Source organism: Oncorhynchus keta, chromosome 35 (assembly GCF_023373465.1).
Source record: "Oncorhynchus keta strain PuntledgeMale-10-30-2019 chromosome 35, Oket_V2, whole genome shotgun sequence".
NCBI classification, from domain to species: Eukaryota; Metazoa; Chordata; class Actinopteri; order Salmoniformes; family Salmonidae; genus Oncorhynchus; species Oncorhynchus keta.
In genome coordinates, this window is record NC_068455.1 from 68633887 (window position 1) to 68655073 (window position 21187).

General features: G+C 43.0%; 1 protein-coding gene across 2 annotated transcripts in view; it reads left to right on the forward strand.

Moving 5' to 3' along the window:
• The window catches only part of LOC118369186 (serine/threonine-protein kinase D3-like), a 35152-nt gene extending 14711 nt beyond the window's left edge, over positions 1–20441 (forward strand). The window contains exons 12-21 of one of the 2 annotated variants that reach the window (XM_052497447.1): positions 579–607; positions 811–883; positions 1039–1145; positions 1450–1611; positions 1743–1841; positions 1955–2222; positions 4557–4642; positions 6078–8645; positions 15925–19423; positions 19704–20441. In XM_052497447.1, coding sequence (XP_052353407.1) covers positions 579–607; positions 811–883; positions 1039–1145; positions 1450–1611; positions 1743–1841; positions 1955–2222; positions 4557–4642; positions 6078–6242 — 989 coding nt within the window. In that variant the 3' untranslated portion in view covers positions 6243–8645; positions 15925–19423; positions 19704–20441. Of the gene's footprint in view, positions 1–578; positions 608–810; positions 884–1038; positions 1146–1449; positions 1612–1742; positions 1842–1954; positions 2223–4556; positions 4643–6077; positions 8646–15924 lie in introns of both variants that reach the window. The other variant, XM_052497446.1, reaches the window with a different exon arrangement.
• Positions 20442–21187: the final 746 nt, after the last annotated feature.

Consider the following 21187-nt stretch of genomic DNA (forward strand, 5'->3'; position numbering starts at 1 on the left):
TGATTTTGAGAACATTTGAAATTAAGGAAGCATGTGTCACCTCTCAATGGCGGTGTTTGAGAGCATCAAAACGACTGCAGGTGACTGCCGAATGACTGATCTACAAATCACCTCATCATAAATAACGACTCGTTATTATTTGTAGATCAGTCAGTCACATTTTATCCCTGCTATACATTGCGTTTTCGATCCTCTTGAACACGGCCTATTGAAACTCAGCCTGGTCTGCGTGGTCTGTTTAGCAAATGTTCCCGGTAGCATCACAATGTTGCACCTCTGGGTTTAGAAACTATGTGTTGTCGTACTGTTCTGAGACATGCAAATGAGTGACATCCGAGTAATGTATTTAGACAATTTGGTCATTGAGGTTTCTGTCTGAACCCTCTGTGAGCACCCCAAGTCTCCACCATGGCATCCTGTGTCACTGTTGGCCAAACTGTCCATATCTCTGTGACATGCCAAGGGATGGTCTCTCACATGGTTTGCATAATGATTTTGAAGTAAAGCTGTGATCCTAAGGGATGTTAGATTTAGTTCATGTCCATATTCCGTAACTAAGAATACTCTTTCTGTTATAGACCATGGACCCCAGAGTGGAGAGAAACCGGTAAGTGGGAGGGGTTGGTAGGATGGAGGGTAATGGATCTATATTGTGTGTGAACTCTCAAAGACTCGTTGCTTTTGTCTGAAATGGATAGATGAGTAACTAACACTGTATTTGTGTGCTCTGTACATTCGTGTTTGTGTGTGTGTGTGTGTGTGTGTGTGTGTGTGTGTGTGTGTGTGTATTTATGTGTGTGTGTCTTTCAGGACATCAGTTCAGTGTATCAGATCTTCACTGATGAGGTTCTTGGTTCAGGACAGTTTGGAGTGGTGTATGGAGGTGGGTTTGACATCACTCTAGATACGATACGTTACACTAGAAGAGATCCTTTCTATACTGTTACCTGTTAGGAACCTTTAGTTTCTTCATTTCAGATGATATACTGTATTATCATTGTATTAGATGGCTAGCTGAGAGTCTACTCTCGTCCCCAGGCACCCACAGACAGTCTGGTCACCCAGTGGCCATCAAGGTCATCGACAAAACCCGTTTCCCAACCAAACAGGAGAGACAGTTGAGGAACGAGCAGGCAATTCTACAGGTGAAGGATCTGTGTGTTTGGATTCAATTTGTATTACAGGGAGTTAGAGTATTTGAAATGAACATGGCTCCCGAGTGGCACAGCGGTCTAAGGCACTGCATCTCAGTGCTTGAGGCGTCACTACAGACATCCTGGTTCGAATCCAGGCTGTTTCACAACCGGCCGTGTTTGAGAGTCCCATAGGGCGGTGCACAATTGGCCCAGCGTCATCTGGGTTTGGCCGGTGTCGGCCGTCATTGTAACTGATTTGCCTAGTTCAATGAAGGTTAAATAAATAAAACATCCATTGTGTGTGTGTGTCCAGAATCTGTCTCACCTGGGTGTAGTTCTACTGGAGGGAATGTTTGAGACCCTGGAGCATGTCTTCGTTGTCATGGAGAAGCTCCATGGAGACATGCTGGAGATGATTCTGTCCAATGAAAAGGGCCGTCTGCCAGAGCGCACGACACGCTTCCTGGTTACACAGGTACTGGTCACGTAGCAAGGGAACACTGATTATTTCTTCAACTGTCTGCGGTACTGAAGTAGTTCTGGGGAAAAGTAGTACTTTTATAATACTTGTCTGTTATAATTTGTTGCATATGTGTGTGTGTGTAGATTCTAGAGGCCCTGCGCTACCTGCACTTCAAACACATTGCTCACTGTGACCTGAAACCTGAGAATGTATTGGTGGCCTCCCCAGATCCGTTCCCTCAGGTCGGTGTGTGTACACTTGTCAATCTCCCTCAGTTTGTCTGTGAGACTCTCTACTTGGTTAATAATCCTTCCACATCAGACTTTACGCGGACTCCTCTCCTCCTTCCTCCCAGGTTAAGCTGTGTGACTTTGGCTTCGCCCGAATCATCGGCGAGAAGTCTTTCCGCCGCTCAGTGGTGGGCACGCCGGCCTACCTGGCGCCCGAGGTCATCAGTATCCATGGATACAACCGTTCGCTGGACATGTGGGCTGTGGGCGTGGTCCTGTACGTCAGCCTGAGCGGAACATTCCCCTTCAACGAGGATGAGGACATCAGTCAGCAGATCACCAACGCTACCTTCATGTACCCCCGTCTGCTCTGGTCTAACATCTCACTAGAGGGTGAGTCTGTACCCCCGTCTGCTCTGGTCTAACATCTCACTAGAGGGTGAGTCTGTACCCCCGTCTGCTCTGGTCTAACATCTCACTAGAGGGTGAGTCTGTACCCCCGTCTGCTCTGGTCTAACATCTCACTAGAGGGTGAGTCTGTACCCCGTCTGCTCTGGTCTAACATCTCACTAGAGGGTGAGTCTGTACCCCGTCTGCTCTGGTCTAACATCTCACTAGAGGGTGAGTCTGTACCCCGTCTGCTCTGGTCTAACATCTCACTAGAGGGTGAGTCTGTACCCCGTCTGCTCTGGTCTAACATCTCACTAGAGGGTGAGTCTGTACCCCGTCTGCTCTGGTCTAACATCTCACTAGGGGTGAGTCTGTACCCCGTCTGCTCTGGTCTAACATCTCACTAGAGGGTGAGTCTGTACCCCCGTCTGCTCTGGTCTAACATCTCACTAGGGGTGAGTCTGTACCCCGTCTGCTCTGGTCTAACATCTCACTAGAGGGTGAGTCTGTACCCCCGTCTGCTCTGGTCTAACATCTCACTAGAGGGTGAGTCTGTACCCCCGTCTGCTCTGGTCTAACATCTCACTAGAGGGTGAGTCTGTACCCCGTCTGCTCTGGTCTAACATCTCACTAGAGGGTGAGTCTGTACCCCGTCTGCTCTGGTCTAACATCTCACTAGAGGGTGAGTCTGTACCCCCGTCTGCTCTGGTCTAACATCTCACTAGGGGTGAGTCTGTACCCCGTCTGCTCTGGTCTAACATCTCACTAGGGGGTGAGTCTGTACCCCCCGTCTGCTCTGGTCTAACATCTCACTAGAGGGTGAGTCTGTACCCCGTCTGCTCTGGTCTAACATCTCACTAGAGGGTGAGTCTGTACCCCCGTCTGCTCTGGTCTAACATCTCACTAGAGGGTGAGTCTGTACCCCCCGTCTGCTCTGGTCTAACATCTCACTAGAGGGTGAGTCTGTACCCCGTCTGCTCTGGTCTAACATCTCACTAGAGGGTGAGTCTGTACCCCGTCTGCTCTGGTCTAACATCTCACTAGAGGGTGAGTCTGTACCCCCGTCTGCTCTGGTCTAACATCTCACTAGAGGGTGAGTCTGTACCCCGTCTGCTCTGGTCTAACATCTCACTAGAGGGTGAGTCTGTACCCCGTCTGCTCTGGTCTAACATCTCACTAGAGGGTGAGTCTGTACCCCGTCTGCTCTGGTCTAACATCTCACTAGAGGGTGAGTCTGTACCCCGTCTGCTCTGGTCTAACATCTCACTAGGGGTGAGTCTGTACCCCCGTCTGCTCTGGTCTAACATCTCACTAGGGGTGAGTCTGTACCCCCGTCTGCTCTGGTCTAACATCTCACTAGAGGGTGAGTCTGTACCCCGTCTGCTCTGGTCTAACATCTCACTAGAGGGTGAGTCTGTACCCCCGTCTGCTCTGGTCTAACATCTCACTAGAGGTCTGAGTCTGTACCCCCGTCTGCTCTGGTCTAACATCTCACTAGAGGGTGAGTCTGTACCCCCGTCTGCTCTGGTCTAACATCTCACTAGAGGGTGAGTCTGTACCCCCGTCTGCTCTGGTCTAACATCTCACTAGAGGGTGAGTCTGTACCCCCGTCTGCTCTGGTCTAACATCTCACTAGAGGGTGAGTCTGTACCCCCGTCTGCTCTGGTCTAACATCTCACTAGAGGGTGAGTCTGTACCCCCGTCTGCTCTGGTCTAACATCTCACTAGAGGGTGAGTCTGTACCCCCGTCTGCTCTGGTCTAACATCTCACTAGAGGGTGAGTCTGTACCCCCGTCTGCTCTGGTCTAACATCTCACTAGAGGGTGAGTCTGTACCCCCGTCTGCTCTGGTCTAACATCTCACTAGAGGGTGAGTCTGTACCCCCGTCTGCTCTGGTCTAACATCTCACTAGAGGGTGAGTCTGTACCCCGTCTGCTCTGGTCTAACATCTCACTAGAGGGTGAGTCTGTACCCCCGTCTGCTCTGGTCTAACATCTCACTAGAGGGTGAGTCTGTACCCCCGTCTGCTCTGGTCTAACATCTCACTAGAGGGTGAGTCTGTACACTGTCTACCCTGGTCTAACATCTCACTAGAGGGTGAGTCTGTACCCCCGTCTGCTCTGGTCTAACATCTCACTAGAGGGTGAGTCTGTACACTGTCTACCCTGGTCTAACATCTCACTAGAGGGTGAGTCTGTACACTGTCTACCCTGGTCTAACAACTAACTAGAGGGTGAGCAGAGTTTTCCGCTAGTGTTTTGTCAAAGGCGGGGAGCAGAGGCCAATGAATCAGCATTCAGGGCTGACATTGCCTCTCTCCTGTCTCTGTCTCTGTAGCGGTGAGTCTGATCAACAACCTTCTCCAGGTGTCAGTGAGACGTAGGTTCAGTGTGGGGAAGGCCCTGGGACACACCTGGCTACAGGTAAGAGACTTCAACCTGTATGAATGGACAATCACTGACAGGCTGGGGGGTTATTTAGGATACTGTGTGTAGGGGTAGGGATTCAGATGTTTTCTGAAGATACCAGGGACTCTGCTCTCCTAGCGTCATGGGGAAGCTTGTTCCACCATTGGTGTATCAGGACAGAGAAGGGATTTGACTGGGCTGAGTGGGAGCTGACCACCCGTAGGGGTGGGAGGACCAAGAGACCCTAGCCATAACTCTAACACATACCATAACCCTATCCCAACCCTTCTCCTAACCATTTACCATAACCCTATCCCAACCCTTCTCCTAACCATTTACCATAACCCTATCCCAACCCTTCTCCTAACCATTTACCATAACCCTATCCCAACCCTTCTCCTAACCATTTACCATAACCCTATCCCAACCCTTCTCTTAACCATTTACCATAACCCTATCCCAACCCTTCTCCTAACCATTTACCATAACCCTATCCCAACCCTTCTCCTAACCATTTACCATAACCCTATCCCAACCCTTCTCCTAACCATTTACCATAACCCTATCCCAACCCTTCTCCTAACCATTTACCATAACCCTATCCCAACCCTTCTCCTAACCATTTACCATAACCCTATCCCAACCATTTACCATAACCCTATCCCAACCCTTCTCTTAACCATTTACCATAACCCTATCCCAACCCTTCTCCTAACCATTTACCATAACCCTATCCCAACCCTTCTCCTAACCATTTACCATAACCTTATCCCAACCATTTACCATAACCCTATCCCAACCCTTCTCTTAACCATTTACCATAACCCTATCCCAACCCTTCTCCTAACCATTTACCATAACCCTATCCCAACCATTTACCATAACCCTATCCCAACCCTTCTCCTAACCATTTACCATAACCCTATCCCAACCCTTCTCCTAACCATTTACCATAACCCTATCCCAACCCTTCTCCTAACCATTTACCATAACCCTATCCCAACCCTTCTCCTAACCATTTACCATAACCCTATCCCAACCCTTCTCTTAACCATTTACCATAACCCTATCCCAACCCTTCTCCTAACCATGTACCATAACCCTATCCCAACTCTTCTCCTAACCATTTACCATAACCCTATCCCAACCCTTCTCCTAACCATTTACCATAACCCTATCCCAACCCTTCTCCTAACCATTTACCATAACCCTATCCCAACCCTTCTCCTAACCATTTACCATAACCCTATCCCAACCATTTACCATAACCCTATCCCAACCCTTCTCTTAACCATTTACCATAACCCTATCCCAACCCTTCTCCTAACCATTTACCATAACCCTATCCCAACCCTTCTCCTAACCATTTACCATAACCCTATCCCAACCCTTCTCCTAACCATTTACCATAACCCTATTCTTAACCAAAACCATGACCTTAACACCCCAGGACTTCCAGTTGTGGTGTGACCTGAGGGAGTTTGAGCAGAGGATGGGCTGCCAGTACCTGACCCATAAGGGAGACGAGGACCGCTGGAGACACCATGCCCAGGAGAGAGGCCTGCTCTTCCCTTCTCACCTCCCCTGGACCCCTGGGCACGACAACAGCCTGTGACCCTAAGGCCCAAAGGTGAAAGGTCAATGGCTGGACAAGATGACTACTGATGTGTTTCAGTGGTGATCAGCAAAAAGAAAATGAATTCTGATGAACTGATAAAGAAGCACACAGCGACCTATGTTTTTTTTTATGAACAAAAGTCTTAAGATTTATGATCACTGATTTTTTTTTGTTGTTGCTATGATACTCCTATACTGCCTGCATCTGAGTGATGGAAGCCAGGAGAACAGGCCGTGGCTCGGGTAGCTGAAGTCCTCTGATCTTCTTGGCCTTCCTGTAACACCTGGTTTTGTAGGTGTCCTGGAGGTCAGACAGTGAGCACCCCATGGTGCGTTGGGCTGAGCGTACCACCCTCTGTAGAGCCTTGCGATCAGCGGAGGTGTGGTTGCCGTCCCAGGCCGTGATGCTCTCGATACCCCTGTCCACTTGATGGTGCTGTTCACCAAACAATAAACAGCATTGCTCATCCCTTGACTCGACACTCAGTAACTTGCTTAATTTTTTATCAAATATTTGCAAATGTATGGTGTTTAAAATCCTCTATATAGAGTGAAAAATAGATACATTTAATTGGTGCTATTGTTTAGGGGGTTTATATTAAAGGCTCTAAAAGGGTTTAAATCTAGGTTGTCTTTCTCTCTCTATCGCTCTCTCCTCCCCTTTCCCTGTAACCCCGCCCTCTGGCAAAACCCCTCCCACAACCTCTTCTGAGAACAAAAGTGATAGCCAGCCCAGATAGGTTCCCAATCTCCCAACCTCATAGCTAGCTACTAAGAAGCCATTTCTAGAGTAGCTAGTTTGTCTAACTATAGTATATTAGCTGGCATGCCTGCTGGCAAGGTTGGTGGACTTTAGAAAAGCAAGGAATAACTAAAGGTACTAAATCATTCCTTTCAATCTTATGCCCAGATTTTAGAAGAGATGCAGAGAAGGGTATTTAGTTTCTTTATAAAAAGAACAACCAGTCTGGAGGGTACAGACAGCTTAAGAGTTATGCTTAAATATGCAGAAAAATTGACTTTTTTTATAGAATTAAACATAATGAGTGTGGCTCTAGATTTCAGGAAAAATATTATTCAGGTGTTTGAAACATGCTAAATTCTCCACCTCCCGGACTGACGGCCTAGCTCCCTCCAGAACTCCCTCAAGCCTCCTCATGTACTTTGTTCCCCCTCAGATTTTTGGGCTGCAAGACACCTCTGTCTGTCTCTGTCTCTATCTGTCTCTCTGTCTGTCTCTGTCTGTCTCTGTCTTTGTGTCTGTCTGTATGTCACACTCTTCTCTCTCTCTCTCTCTCTGACCTGTTTGTGCTTTTTCCTACTCCATTGTCATTATCAATCCAAACTGATCGGAGTCTCTGTGTGGTCTGTCTGTGTGAGAGTGATCAACAGTCCAAATGGCTCAACAAGGATGTCTGCTGAACCAGGACCAGCTCTGTTGTTCTTTCTGTATGGATCTACTGAAGGAGCTGGACACCATCCCCATGTGGACACAGTTACTGCTGGAGCTGTATTGAGGGATGCTAGGATCAAGATGATTGGAAGGGTGTCTTCAGCTGCCCCCAGTGCAGGAAAAACCTTCACTCAAAGGCCAACTTTGATGAAAAATAACACGCTGACTGAGGCGGTAGAGAAAGTGAGGAAGACAGGACTCCAGGCTGCTCCCACTCCTGATCTGTGCTATGCTGGACCTGGAGATGTGGCCTGTGATTTCTGCACTGGGACCAGAAACCCCTCATGTCCTGTCTGATGTGTCTGGTGTCTTACTGTGAGACTCATCTCCAACCTAGCTATGAAATTCCTGGACTTAAGAAGCACAAGCTGCTGGAGGTTTACTGTCGTACTGATCAACAGTGTATCTGTTATCTGTGTGTTATGAATGAACATAAAGGCCATGATGCAGTGTCAGCTGCAGCAGAGAACTGAGAAACAGGTAAGACCAGAACAACTTGTTGGAGATGAACAAATCATTTAAGATGATATGGGAGGGCTGTTTGAATATGAGAGAACATACGCAGTTAGTTATTCACATGAAAAAGATTCTTCAAATGTATCACCATTTGCTGCTATCAAACCCCATCATATCATTTTACGAGTCCAAAGTTCAGTCTGAGCTCTCTGATACATGTATTGTAAAGCAATAGTCATTGAACTAACAACCTAGATAATGACTTTGTATGTTTGTGAGGATATTAGCATACTATTGGCTGTGCCATATGGTGTCATATTATTTTGACATTAAACATTGACATTAGAAGAGTTTGGACCAATAAAGCTTGATTGGTCAATGAAGAGTGTTTCTCCACAGAGCCAGCTGGGGATGAGTCAGCAGTTCCAGCAGAGAGTCCAGGACAGAGAGAAGCTTCTGAAGGAGCTCCAACAGGCTGAGGAGATTCTCAAGGTGAGTATTATTTTTATTAACTGAATAGAGACACCCTTTCACTTCCCTGCAAATAAAATACAATTGTATTAGTCACAAACATATTAAACATATTTTATTGCAGGTGTAGAGGAATGCTTATGTTCCAATCTCCAACAGTGCAGGGATATCTAACAACACAAAACAATACACACAAATATAACAAATATAGAAATATTAGGATGAGGAATGTCAGAAAGCACAATATAAATAAATATATATGTATATGATGGGACGTATATACATGAATATATGGATTGAATATGTAGTTTATTTGTAGAATATGTAGGATAGAATAGTATTTGTACAGCAATTATTATATAGGATAGGTCTTGTCTACAGTACAGTATATACATATGAAGGGTGTAAAACAGTATGTAAACATTACTGAAGTGACCAGTGTTCCATGACTATGTACCCTGGGCAGCAGTCTCTAAGGTGCAGGGTTGAGTAAGTGGGTGTTAGCCGGTTAGTGCCAGTAACTAAAGTTCAGGGCAGGGTACTGGGTGGAGGCTGGCTAGTGGTGACTATTTAACAGTCTGATGGCCTTGAGATAGAAGCTGTTGTTCAGTCTCTCGGTCCCAGCTTTGAAGCACCTGTACTGACCTCACCTTCTGGATGCTAGTGGGGTGAACAGGCCGTGGTTCGTGTGGCTGAAGTCCTTGATGATCTTCTTGGCCTTCCTGTGACACCGGGTGCTGTAGGTGTCCTGGAGGACAGACAGTGTGCCCCTGGTGATGCGTTGGGCAGACCGCACCACCCTCTGGAGAGCCCTGCGGTTGCAAATCAAATCAAACTGTATCTGTCACATGCGTCTAATACAACAGATGTAATGAGGCTATATACAGCACCTGGTGTTGAAGGCTGAGCTTTAGTCAATGAACAGCATTCCTACATAGGTATTCCTCTTGTCCAGATGGGACAGGGCAGTGTGCAGTGTAGTTGAGATTGCATCATCCGTGGATCTATTGGGTCGGTATGCAAATTGCAGTGGTTCTGAGGCATTGATGGGCAACTGGTGGCCCGCAGACCAATAAAAATAAATGGTTTATTTTTATGATTGGGGGGGGGGGGACTCAGTCGGGGTCTCAATTTACTGTTGAGATTCAGAATAATAGAATACAGAAGGTGCCATTTATAAATTTGGTTGTGCATCAGCAGTCACTCAGTTATCCCATGTCAGATATTTTATTTATTTATTGGTAAGTTAGTCTAGCAGCCAGCTATCTCAACTTGTAGTAAGCATTACTGACCGGGATGAGGCACATTGATCATCAGTTATCATATAAAAAAATTGCAAACATTTGTCTCACCTTATTGCAAAATGTGTAGAATTGCAGGAAATGAGCTGTAAAACGGAACATTTTTCTCTCCGCCCCATGGTTTAATGAGTAGAATTGTATGAAATGAGGTATAAAATTGCTAAATGTTTTCTTCACAAATAATCTATAACCGTTATGTGGTATAACTTAGTGACATAACCATACATTTATTTGCTCACATATATTAATCTATTATAGACCATGAAATACGGTTATAGATGACTTGTGACCCATAAATGCAGTGTATATGAAGCATTCATAAGATACACTTCAAATACAGTGGGACCAAGTGAACTTATTGTTCTATCGATCTCCCTGATTGGTCTCTGCTCTGCTATAATCAGAGACAGGGTAGATACAGTATGTGACTTATCTTATTGTTCTATCTATCTCCCTGATTGGTCTCTGCTCTGCTATAATCAGAGACAGGGTAGATACAGTATGTGACTTATCTTATTGTTCTATCTATCTCCCTGATTGGTCTCTGCTCTGCTATAATCAGAGACAGGGTAGATACAGTATGTGACTTATCTTATTGTTCTATCTATCTCCCTGATTATCCATGTACTTATCTTATTGTCTCTGCTCTGCTATAATCAGAGACAGGGTAGATACAGTATGTGACTTATCTTATTGTTCTATCTATCTCCCTGATTGGTCTCTGCTCTGCTATAATCAGAGACAGGGTAGATACAGTATGTGACTTATCTTATTGTTCTATCTATCTCCCTGATTGGTCTCTGCTCTGCTATAATCAGAGACAGGGTAGATACAGTATGTGACTTATCTTATTGTTCTATCTATCTCCCTGATTGGTCTCTGCTCTGCTATAATCAGAGACAGGGTAGATACAGTATGTGACTTATCTTATTGTTCTATCTATCTCCCTGATTGGTCTCTGCTCTGCTATAATCAGAGACAGGGTAGATACAGTATGTGACTTATCTTATTGTTCTATCTATCTCCCTGATTGGTCTCTGCTCTGCTATAATCAGAGACAGGGTAGATACAGTATGTGACTTATCTTATTGTTCTATCTATCTCCCTGATTGGTCTCTGCTCTGCTCAGAGACAGGGTAGATACAGTATGTGACTTATCTTATTGTTCTATCTATCTCCCTGATTGGTCTCTGCTCTGCTATAATCAGAGACAGGGTAGATACAGTATGTGACTTATCTTATTGTTCTATCGATCTCCCCTGATTGGTCTCTGCTCTGCTATAATCAGAGACAGGGTAGATACAGTATGTGACTTATCTTATTGTTCTATCTATCTCCCTGATTGGTCTCTGCTCTGCTATAATCAGAGACAGGGTAGATACAGTATGTGACTTATCTTATTGTTCTATCTATCTCCCTGATTGGTCTCTGCTCTGCTATAATCAGAGACAGGGTAGATACAGTATGTGACTTATCTTATTGTTCTATCGATCTCCCCTGATTGGTCTCTGCTCTGCTATAATCAGAGACAGGGTAGATACAGTATGTGACTTATCTTATTGTTCTATCTATCTCCCTGATTGGTCTCTGCTCTGCTATAATCAGAGACAGGGTAGATACAGTATGTGACTTATCTTATTGTTCTATCTATCTCCCTGATTGGTCTCTGCTCTGCTATAATCAGAGACAGGGTAGATTGGTCTCTGCTCTGCTATAATCAGTATGTACTTATAGTGACTTATCTTATTGTTCTATCTATCTCCCTGATTGGTCTCTGCTCTGCTATAATCAGAGACAGGGTAGATACAGTATGTGACTTATCTTATTGTTCTATCTATCTCCCTGATTGGTCTCTGCTCTGCTATAATCAGAGACAGGGTAGATACAGTATGTGACTTATCTTATTGTTCTATCTATCTCCCTGATTGGTCTCTGCTCTGCTATAATCAGAGACAGGGTAGATACAGTATGTGACTTATCTTATTGTTCTATCTATCTCCCTGATTGGTCTCTGCTCTGCTATAATCAGAGACAGGGTAGATACAGTATGTGACTTATCTTATTGTTCTATCTATCTCCCTGATTGGTCTCTGCTCTGCTATAATCAGAGACAGGGTAGATACAGTATGTGACTTATCTTATTGTTCTATCTATCTCCCTGATTGGTCTCTGCTCTGCTATAATCAGAGACAGGGTAGATACAGTATGTGACTTATCTTATTGTTCTATCTATCTCCCTGATTGGTCTCTGCTCTGCTATAATCAGAGACAGGGTAGATACAGTATGTGACTTATCTTATTGTTCTATCTATCTCCCTGATTGGTCTCTGCTCTGCTATAATCAGAGACAGGGTAGATACAGTATGTGACTTATCTTATTGTTCTATCTATCTCCCTGATTGGTCTCTGCTCTGCTATAATCAGAGACAGGGTAGATACAGTATGTGACTTATCTTATTGTTCTATCTATCTCCTGATTGGTCTCTGCTCTGCTATAATCAGAGACAGGGTAGATACAGTATGTGACTTATCTTATTGTTCTATCTATCTCCCTGATTGGTCTCTGCTCTGCTATAATCAGAGACAGGGTAGATACAGTATGTGACTTATCTTATTGTTCTATCTATCTCCCTGATTGGTCTCTGCTCTGCTATAATCAGAGACAGGGTAGATACAGTATGTGACTTATCTTATTGTTCTATCTATCTCCCTGATTGGTCTCTGCTCTGCTATAATCAGAGACAGGGTAGATACAGTATGTGACTTATCTTATTGTTCTATCTATCTCCCTGATTGGTCTCTGCTCTGCTATAATCAGAGACAGGGTAGATACAGTATGTGACTTATCTTATTGTTCTATCTATCTCCCTGATTGGTCTCTGCTCTGCTATAATCAGAGACAGGGTAGATACAGTATGTGACTTATCTTATTGTTCTATCTATCTCCCTGATTGGTCTCTGCTCTGCTATAATCAGAGACAGGGTAGATACAGTATGTGACTTATCTTATTGTTCTATCTATCTCCCTGATTGGTCTCTGCTCTGCTATAATCAGAGACAGGGTAGATACAGTATGTGACTTATCTTATTGTTCTATCTATCTCCCTGATTGGTCTCTGCTCTGCTATAATCAGAGACAGGGTAGATACAGTATGTGACTTATCTTATTGTTCTATCTATCTCCCTGATCTCCCTGATTGGTCTCTGCTCTGCTATAATCAGAGACAGGGTAGATACAGTATGTGACTTATCTTATTGTTCTATCTATCTCCTGATTGGTCTCTGCTCTGCTATAATCAGAGACAGGGTAGATACAGTATGTGACTTATCTTATTGTTCTATCTATCTCCCTGATTGGTCTCTGCTCTGCTATAATCAGAGACAGGGTAGATACAGTATGTGACTTATCTTATTGTTCTATCTATCTCCCTGATTGGTCTCTGCTCTGCTATAATCAGAGACAGGGTAGATACAGTATGTGACTTATCTTATTGTTCTATCTATCTCCCTGATTGGTCTCTGCTCTGCTATAATCAGAGACAGGGTAGATACAGTATGTGACTTATCTTATTGTTCTATCTATCTCCTGATCTCCCTGATTGGTCTTATCTTATTGCTCTGCTATAATCAGAGACAGGGTAGATACAGTATGTGACTTATCTTATTGTTCTATCTATCTCCCTGATTGGTCTCTGCTCTGCTATAATCAGAGACAGGGTAGATACAGTATGTGACTTATCTTATTGTTCTATCTATCTCCCTGATTGGTCTCTGCTCTGCTATAATCAGAGACAGGGTAGATACAGTATGTGACTTATCTTATTGTTCTATCTATCTCCCTGATTGGTCTCTGCTCTGCTATAATCAGAGACAGGGTAGATACAGTATGTGACTTATCTTATTGTTCTATCTATCTCCCTGATTGGTCTCTGCTCTGCTATAATCAGAGACAGGGTAGATACAGTATGTGACTTATCTTATTGTTCTATCTATCTCCCTGATTGGTCTCTGCTCTGCTATAATCAGAGACAGGGTAGATACAGTATGTGACTTATCTTATTGTTCTATCTATCTCCCTGATTGGTCTCTGCTCTGCTATAATCAGAGACAGGGTAGATACAGTATGTGACTTATCTTATTGTTCTATCTATCTCCCTGATTGGTCTCTGCTCTGCTATAATCAGAGACAGGGTAGATACAGTATGTGACTTATCTTATTGTTCTATCTATCTCCCTGATTGGTCTCTGCTCTGCTATAATCAGAGACAGGGTAGATACAGTATGTGACTTATCTTATTGTTCTATCTATCTCCCTGATTGGTCTCTGCTCTGCTATAATCAGAGACAGGGTAGATACAGTATGTGACTTATCTTATTGTTCTATCTATCTCCCTGATTGGTCTCTGCTCTGCTATAATCAGAGACAGGGTAGATACAGTATGTGACTTATCTTATTGTTCTATCTATCTCCCTGATTGGTCTCTGCTCTGCTATAATCAGAGACAGGGTAGATACAGTATGTGACTTATCTTATTGTTCTATCTATCTCCCTGATTGGTCTCTGCTCTGCTATAATCAGAGACAGGGTAGATACAGTATGTGACTTATCTTATTGTTCTATCTATCTCCCTGATTGGTCTCTGCTCTGCTATAATCAGAGACAGGGTAGATACAGTATGTGACTTATCTTATTGTTCTATCTATCTCCCTGATTGGTCTCTGCTCTGCTATAATCAGAGACAGGGTAGATACAGTATGTGACTTATCTTATTGTTCTATCTATCTCCCTGATTGGTCTCTGCTCTGCTATAATCAGAGACAGGGTAGATACAGTATGTGACTTATCTTATTGTTCTATCTATCTCCCTGATTGGTCTCTGCTCTGCTATAATCAGAGACAGGGTAGATACAGTATGTGACTTATCTTATTGTTCTATCTATCTCCCTGATTGGTCTCTGCTCTGCTATAATCAGAGACAGGGTAGATACAGTATGTGACTTATCTTATTGTTCTATCTATCTCCCTGATTGGTCTCTGCTCTGCTATAATCAGAGACAGGGTAGATACAGTATGTGACTTATCTTATTGTTCTATCTATCTCCCTGATTGGTCTCTGCTCTGCTATAATCAGAGACAGGGTAGATACAGTATGTGACTTATCTTATTGTTCTATCTATCTCCCTGATTGGTCTCTGCTCTGCTATAATCAGAGACAGGGTAGATACAGTATGTGACTTATCTTATTGTTCTATCTATCTCCCTGATTGGTCTCTGCTCTGCTATAATCAGAGACAGGGTAGATACAGTATGTGACTTATCTTATTGTTCTATCTATCTCCCTGATTGGTCTCTGCTCTGCTATAATCAGAGACAGGGTAGATACAGTATGTGACTTATCTTATTGTTCTATCTATCTCCCTGATTGGTCTCTGCTCTGCTATAATCAGAGACAGGGTAGATACAGTATGTGACTTATCTTATTGTTCTATCTATCTCCCTGATTGGTCTCTGCTCTGCTATAATCAGAGACAGGGTAGATACAGTATGTGACTTATCTTATTGTTCTATCTATCTCCCTGATTGGTCTCTGCTCTGCTATAATCAGAGACAGGGTAGATACAGTATGTGACTTATCTTATTGTTCTATCTATCTCCCTGATTGGTCTCTGCTCTGCTATAATCAGAGACAGGGTAGATACAGTATGTGACTTATCTTATTGTTCTATCTATCTCCCTGATTGGTCTCTGCTCTGCTATAATCAGAGACAGGGTAGATACAGTATGTGACTTATCTTATTGTTCTATCTATCTCCCTGATTGGTCTCTGCTCTGCTATAATCAGAGACAGGGTAGATACAGTATGTGACTTATCTTATTGTTCTATCTATCTCCCTGATTGGTCTCTGCTCTGCTATAATCAGAGACAGGGTAGATACAGTATGTGACTTATCTTATTGTTCTATCGATCTCCCCTGATTGGTCTCTGCTCTTCTCCTAGACTCCTGTCAGCTCACACTGGACCCTAACACAACACACAAACTGTCTGAGGGGAACAGAAAGGTGACATATACACGACAACCCCATCCATATCGTGACCATCCAGGTCCAGTCTGGACGCTGTTACTGGGTGGTTGAGAGGAGTGTTCATATAGCAGTCTCTTATAAAGACGTCATTAGAGGGTCATCACTGAAACGTCCTGGAGTTTAAACTGCGCTAGCAATGATGATAGTTTCCACCACAATACTGTTATGACTAAAGTATCAGGCCCTCTGTCTTCCAGAGTAGGAGTGTACCTGAATCACAAGGCAGGTACTCTGTCCTTCTACAGCGTCTCTTCTGATACAATGACCCTCCTCCACAGAGCCAAGACAACATTCACTCAGCCCCTCTATCCTGGGATTATGCTTTGACATAAACTGTGGTAGAAATCCCCATGCTTTTCCCCCCTCAAAGAATAGATATTTAGCTATATAATTCCTTCACCGATGCTCTTTGGAGATTGAAGGAATTAAATATATTTTGATGAAACAATGTTTTAATCTTATACTGCATGTTCAAATTCATCAAGTGTTTCTGACACAATGACCCTCCTCCATAGAGTTCAGACAACATTCACTCAGCCCCTCCTATAAGGAGTTGTGGGTTTGTTATCAGCACAGTCATGATACTTCAGAGCTGTGTAAACTGTGGTAGAGGTCACCACACTAGAGTGAAGCTTTATAATGCTCTTTTCTGATTTGATCATGAGATATTTATTGACTTTACTGTTGTTTTTTAAAATTCTACCTTCTACCAGGCAAGTCAGTTAAGGACACATTCTTATTTTCAATGACGGCCTGGGAACAGTGGGTTAACTGCCTGTTCAGGGGCAGAACAACAGATTTGTACCTTGTCAGCTCGGGGGTTTGAACTCGCAACCTTCCGGTTACTAGTCCAACGCTCTAACCTACGCTGCCGGTTATTTTCACTTTTATGTCAAATACTGAATATTGTTAATCATCACTAATTATTATCTATGTACTGTAAGTCAATGAATCAAAATAGGTTCCTTGGTATTAATCTGTTGTTTTCCTACTAGCATGTAATGTGCTGTAATACGTATTTAGGTGAGAATCATAAACTCTACTCCGAGTTACATTTTAATTTATTCATGCATTGATGTCAATAGGAGACATAGTGAACATTTGGCTAAAGTGGAAGTTAGGATTTGCCCCTAACATCATTGGATAGATTTCATTGGGATAGTTTGCTCTTAGGTTACACATACCGCTTGATCAACTATCATAAACCTGTCCAGCTGATGGGGCTGTTTGCCAAACAATAAACAGCATTGCTAATCTGTAGATCTGACACTCAGTAAGTCAGTAAGTAGCTACATTTTCTATGAAATCTTTGAAGATGTAGGGTGTTTCTAAATCTCTATTGTAGTGAATAATAGATTGAGTAACTGATTCTACTGTTCAGGGGCTTGATAATAAAGGGTTTTAAACTCTTGTCTATCTCTCTCTTACTCTCTCTGTTTCTTATTAAGGTGCGAACTTAACGCAGTGTGACTGGCTAGAGCGTTCATTGAATTACGTCTAGAATGTTTGTTCGTTTTGTAAATTCTAATTTCCCCCTTTAGTCAAAGCTAATTATTTGTGTCTCACTCTCTCTCAATTCAATTCAGGGCTTTATTGGCATGGGAAACATAGCCAAAGCAAGTGAAATAGATAATAAACAAAAGCGAAATAAACAATCAGAAATTAACAGTAAACATTTGTAGGGTTAAAGTTGATTTTGGGGGTCTTCTAAAGAACCCCACTATTGATTATGTTGTTATGAATTTGCTTATGTGCCGTTGCACTTATGCCCTCTGTATGGCTGAATACTGAGGCCTCTGTCTGTGTCTAGCTCTCTGCCAAAACCCACAGCCCCGTGTCTGTGAGAAAAGGTGAGAAAAGAGACTGAGTGTGATAGCGAGACACAGAGAGACAGCTTCTGTTTTTCTCAAACTAGGGTAGATTTGCATATCGCTGAGGCCGGTTCTCAGAAACCTTGTGTTAAGAATAACTTGTTTTTTAGCTGCACATGCAGGGTTTGACAAAGGAGATCACACCGTAAGGTTTCGGGTATATAAGATGTACCTTTCTTTTGTTCGGGGCAGAACTCAGGAGAGACATCAGTTGTATGTTTGGTCTTTGACTTCCGTCTACAGCTGTATTTTGATTAACATTGTTATGATTTCTAAGTGCACATTTTGAGTGTTCCTTATTTACGGAAATAACAGAGCCCAGAATAGTGGAACCAACACATTACACTCACAAATGTCTCAGATGAATAGAGACATTTCAAATGTCATATTATGGCTTTGTACATTGTTGTTACATTGTTGTTATTCTTTTAATGACAAACCATCTAACTACTTAGGTAAAGATATGAATTACCTGTTGCACAACGTTCACAACAATTTGTTACTATTCGAAAGTCGTCCTTAGTCTCGGAAATAAACTCCCGTGGTTTATTTTTTCAAATTGTCATGTTTCATTTCTAAATGTCTGTGCAAGAGTGAAGGTTTCCCGTGAGAGAGTAACGGTTAATGTGATTGGGTGTTAATTATTTGACTAGGCTTCCTGTATTTGACATTGTTTTTATTTAGCTGAACACTAGATAGTTTAATTTTATTTTTGGTAGTGAAACGAGGCTACTCGGGCAAGAAAAAAAACTCAACCAAATGTATAGCCCCGTTGGAAAATATAAATGTACTGTTAGAAAATGTGAAGAAAAAATGATTATAAAAAATAAAATAAAAATTGAGGTTAGATAGTGCAGCTAAATTTCTCAGGAGAGAGGAGGACAGGAGGTGTGTGTGTGTGTGGGGGGGGGGGACTACTGTGTAAAATTAATTAAAGTGTTCTTTAAAAATGTGAGTATTTATACATTGCCTTTATCTTCACCAAGCAAATTAAAAGCCAGTTCTTTCTCATTGTTTCATGTGGGCTACAGTTGGACTGATGGAAAACGTGCTGCAATGTGGATATAACGGCACAATCAGAAATGTAACTGTAATTATTTAATTACATAGGTTATTGTTAGATGATTGCAAACAAATTTCCACTTGGCATCACCCTGAGTTTTTCCCATTAACGATGTACTGTTGCTACAGCACAGGTATCATGAAAAGTAACTGATCTGATCAGCCTGTGAGAAGCCACTTTTATACCTGCTTCTATCATGAGTCCTTTGTCCTGATGTGTAGACGATTAAAAGATGCATTGTGAACTGATTTTGATTAGATTTTATAAGTGTAAACTGGCAAGATCAGTACAAGACCAGGACAGGATCAGGACAAGACCAGGACCAGGACAGGATCAGGACAAGACCAGGACAGGATCAGGACAAGACCAGGACAGGATCAGTACAAGACCAGGACAGGATCAGTACAAGACCAGGACAAGACCAGGACAGGATCAGTACAAGACCAGGACAGGATCAGTACAAGACCAGGACAGGATCAGTACAAGACCAGGACAGGATCAGTACAAGACCAGGACAAGACAAGACCAGGACAGGATCAGGACAAGACCAGGACAGGATCAGTACAAGACCAGGACAGGATCAGTACAAGACCAGGACAAGACCAGGACAGGATCAGGACAAGACCAGGACAAGACAAGATCAGGACAAGACCAGGACAGGATCAGTACAAGACCAGGACAGGATCAGTACAAGACCAGGACAGGATCAGTACAAGACCAGGACAGGATCAGTACAAGACCAGGACAAGACAAGACCAGGACAAGACCAGGATCAGGACAGGATCAGTACAAGACCAGGACAGGATCAGGACAAGACCAGGACAAGACAAGACCAGGACAGGATCAGGACAAGACAAGACCAGGACAGGATCAGTACAAGACCAGGACAGGATCAGTACAAGACCAGGACAAGACAAGACCAGGACAGGATCACATATAAGTGGCAGGTATAAACAGTGCTCCTGAGCCTGAGTGTGTGATTGAGCTGCTCTGCTAATGTCCACTGAAACCGTACTTCTTCTATATACCTAATAAACTCAGTGTTTCACATGATATTTTTTTAGTGTTTGTGCTAAATAACAAGTCTCAGTAGTCTTGCAGTAGTAGGCAGTCTGTCTGTGCCTCAACACTACTGTCTCTTCCTTAATTCTGACCTGGCATGAATGTATGAAAAACATTGTGTTAAGGTCGTGATGTGAAGGACATTTTTGTCTTAGTTTCTGTGAATTCTTTTGTTTGTTACACTACCATTGTGTGGTGTCTCCACAGCACTTAATTGTTTTTCTGCAGATAAACTCTCTGTTGTATCACAACCATTGTGCCAAATGTGTGGTAGGTGAGTTGTACAAGTTGAGTGTGAACAGGGCCGTGTGTTTACATATTCAATATGGTCCTGTTAAGAATGACTTAGTCTGAGTGTCTGGTTGAGGTTCTCTGCTAATGTCCACTAATACTGTATTTCTACTATACCCCTAATAAACTCTGTGTTAAATATGATATTTTTGTCTTTGAGTGTTTCTTCTATAAAGTGTGTATTTTAGTTGTCTTAGAGTCTCGTCAGAGTGTTTACATTTGAACAAACCTTAAATAGTTATTTCTTGTACTTCTTTAGTATAACTAGGAACTGTCCTGGACATTTTTTGTACTTCTGAACAGCTGCAACTGAACTAACTTCAACACTATTGCCACTCCCTTTATGGTGAGCTATGGGAAATAAAAGCACAACACAAATACACATATAGTAATATACTGTCCTTTTAATATATAGTAATATCATTTCCCTTTTCCAAACGTGCTAGCCATGGTTACAACCACTCACTAGACATGTGGGAGGTTGTGGGTGTGGTCCTGTATGTCAGGCTGAGCGGAACGTTCCCCTTCAACAAAGACAAGGACATCGCACAGCAGAAAACCAACGCTGCCTTCATATACCCCCACTTGGCCCCGGGATAAAGTGGCTGAGAGGCAATTTACATGTTATTTGAATGATATAGAATCACAATGTACCAAAATAAATATAAGGTTCAAATGCAGAGATCATTAGGTTATTTAGAAATCTGTAGCCTATCTCTGCTACACTGCAACAGCACAATGGACAGCACGCTACAGCAAGGCCTTTTGGTAATGAATATAGGCTACGATATAGCTAGGCTGTTTGTAATAGGTGAGTTACCTTATGAGAATGCAGCTGCACACACAGCTGTCTTACCAAGATAATACAAACTAAATGCTGAACGTAGTAG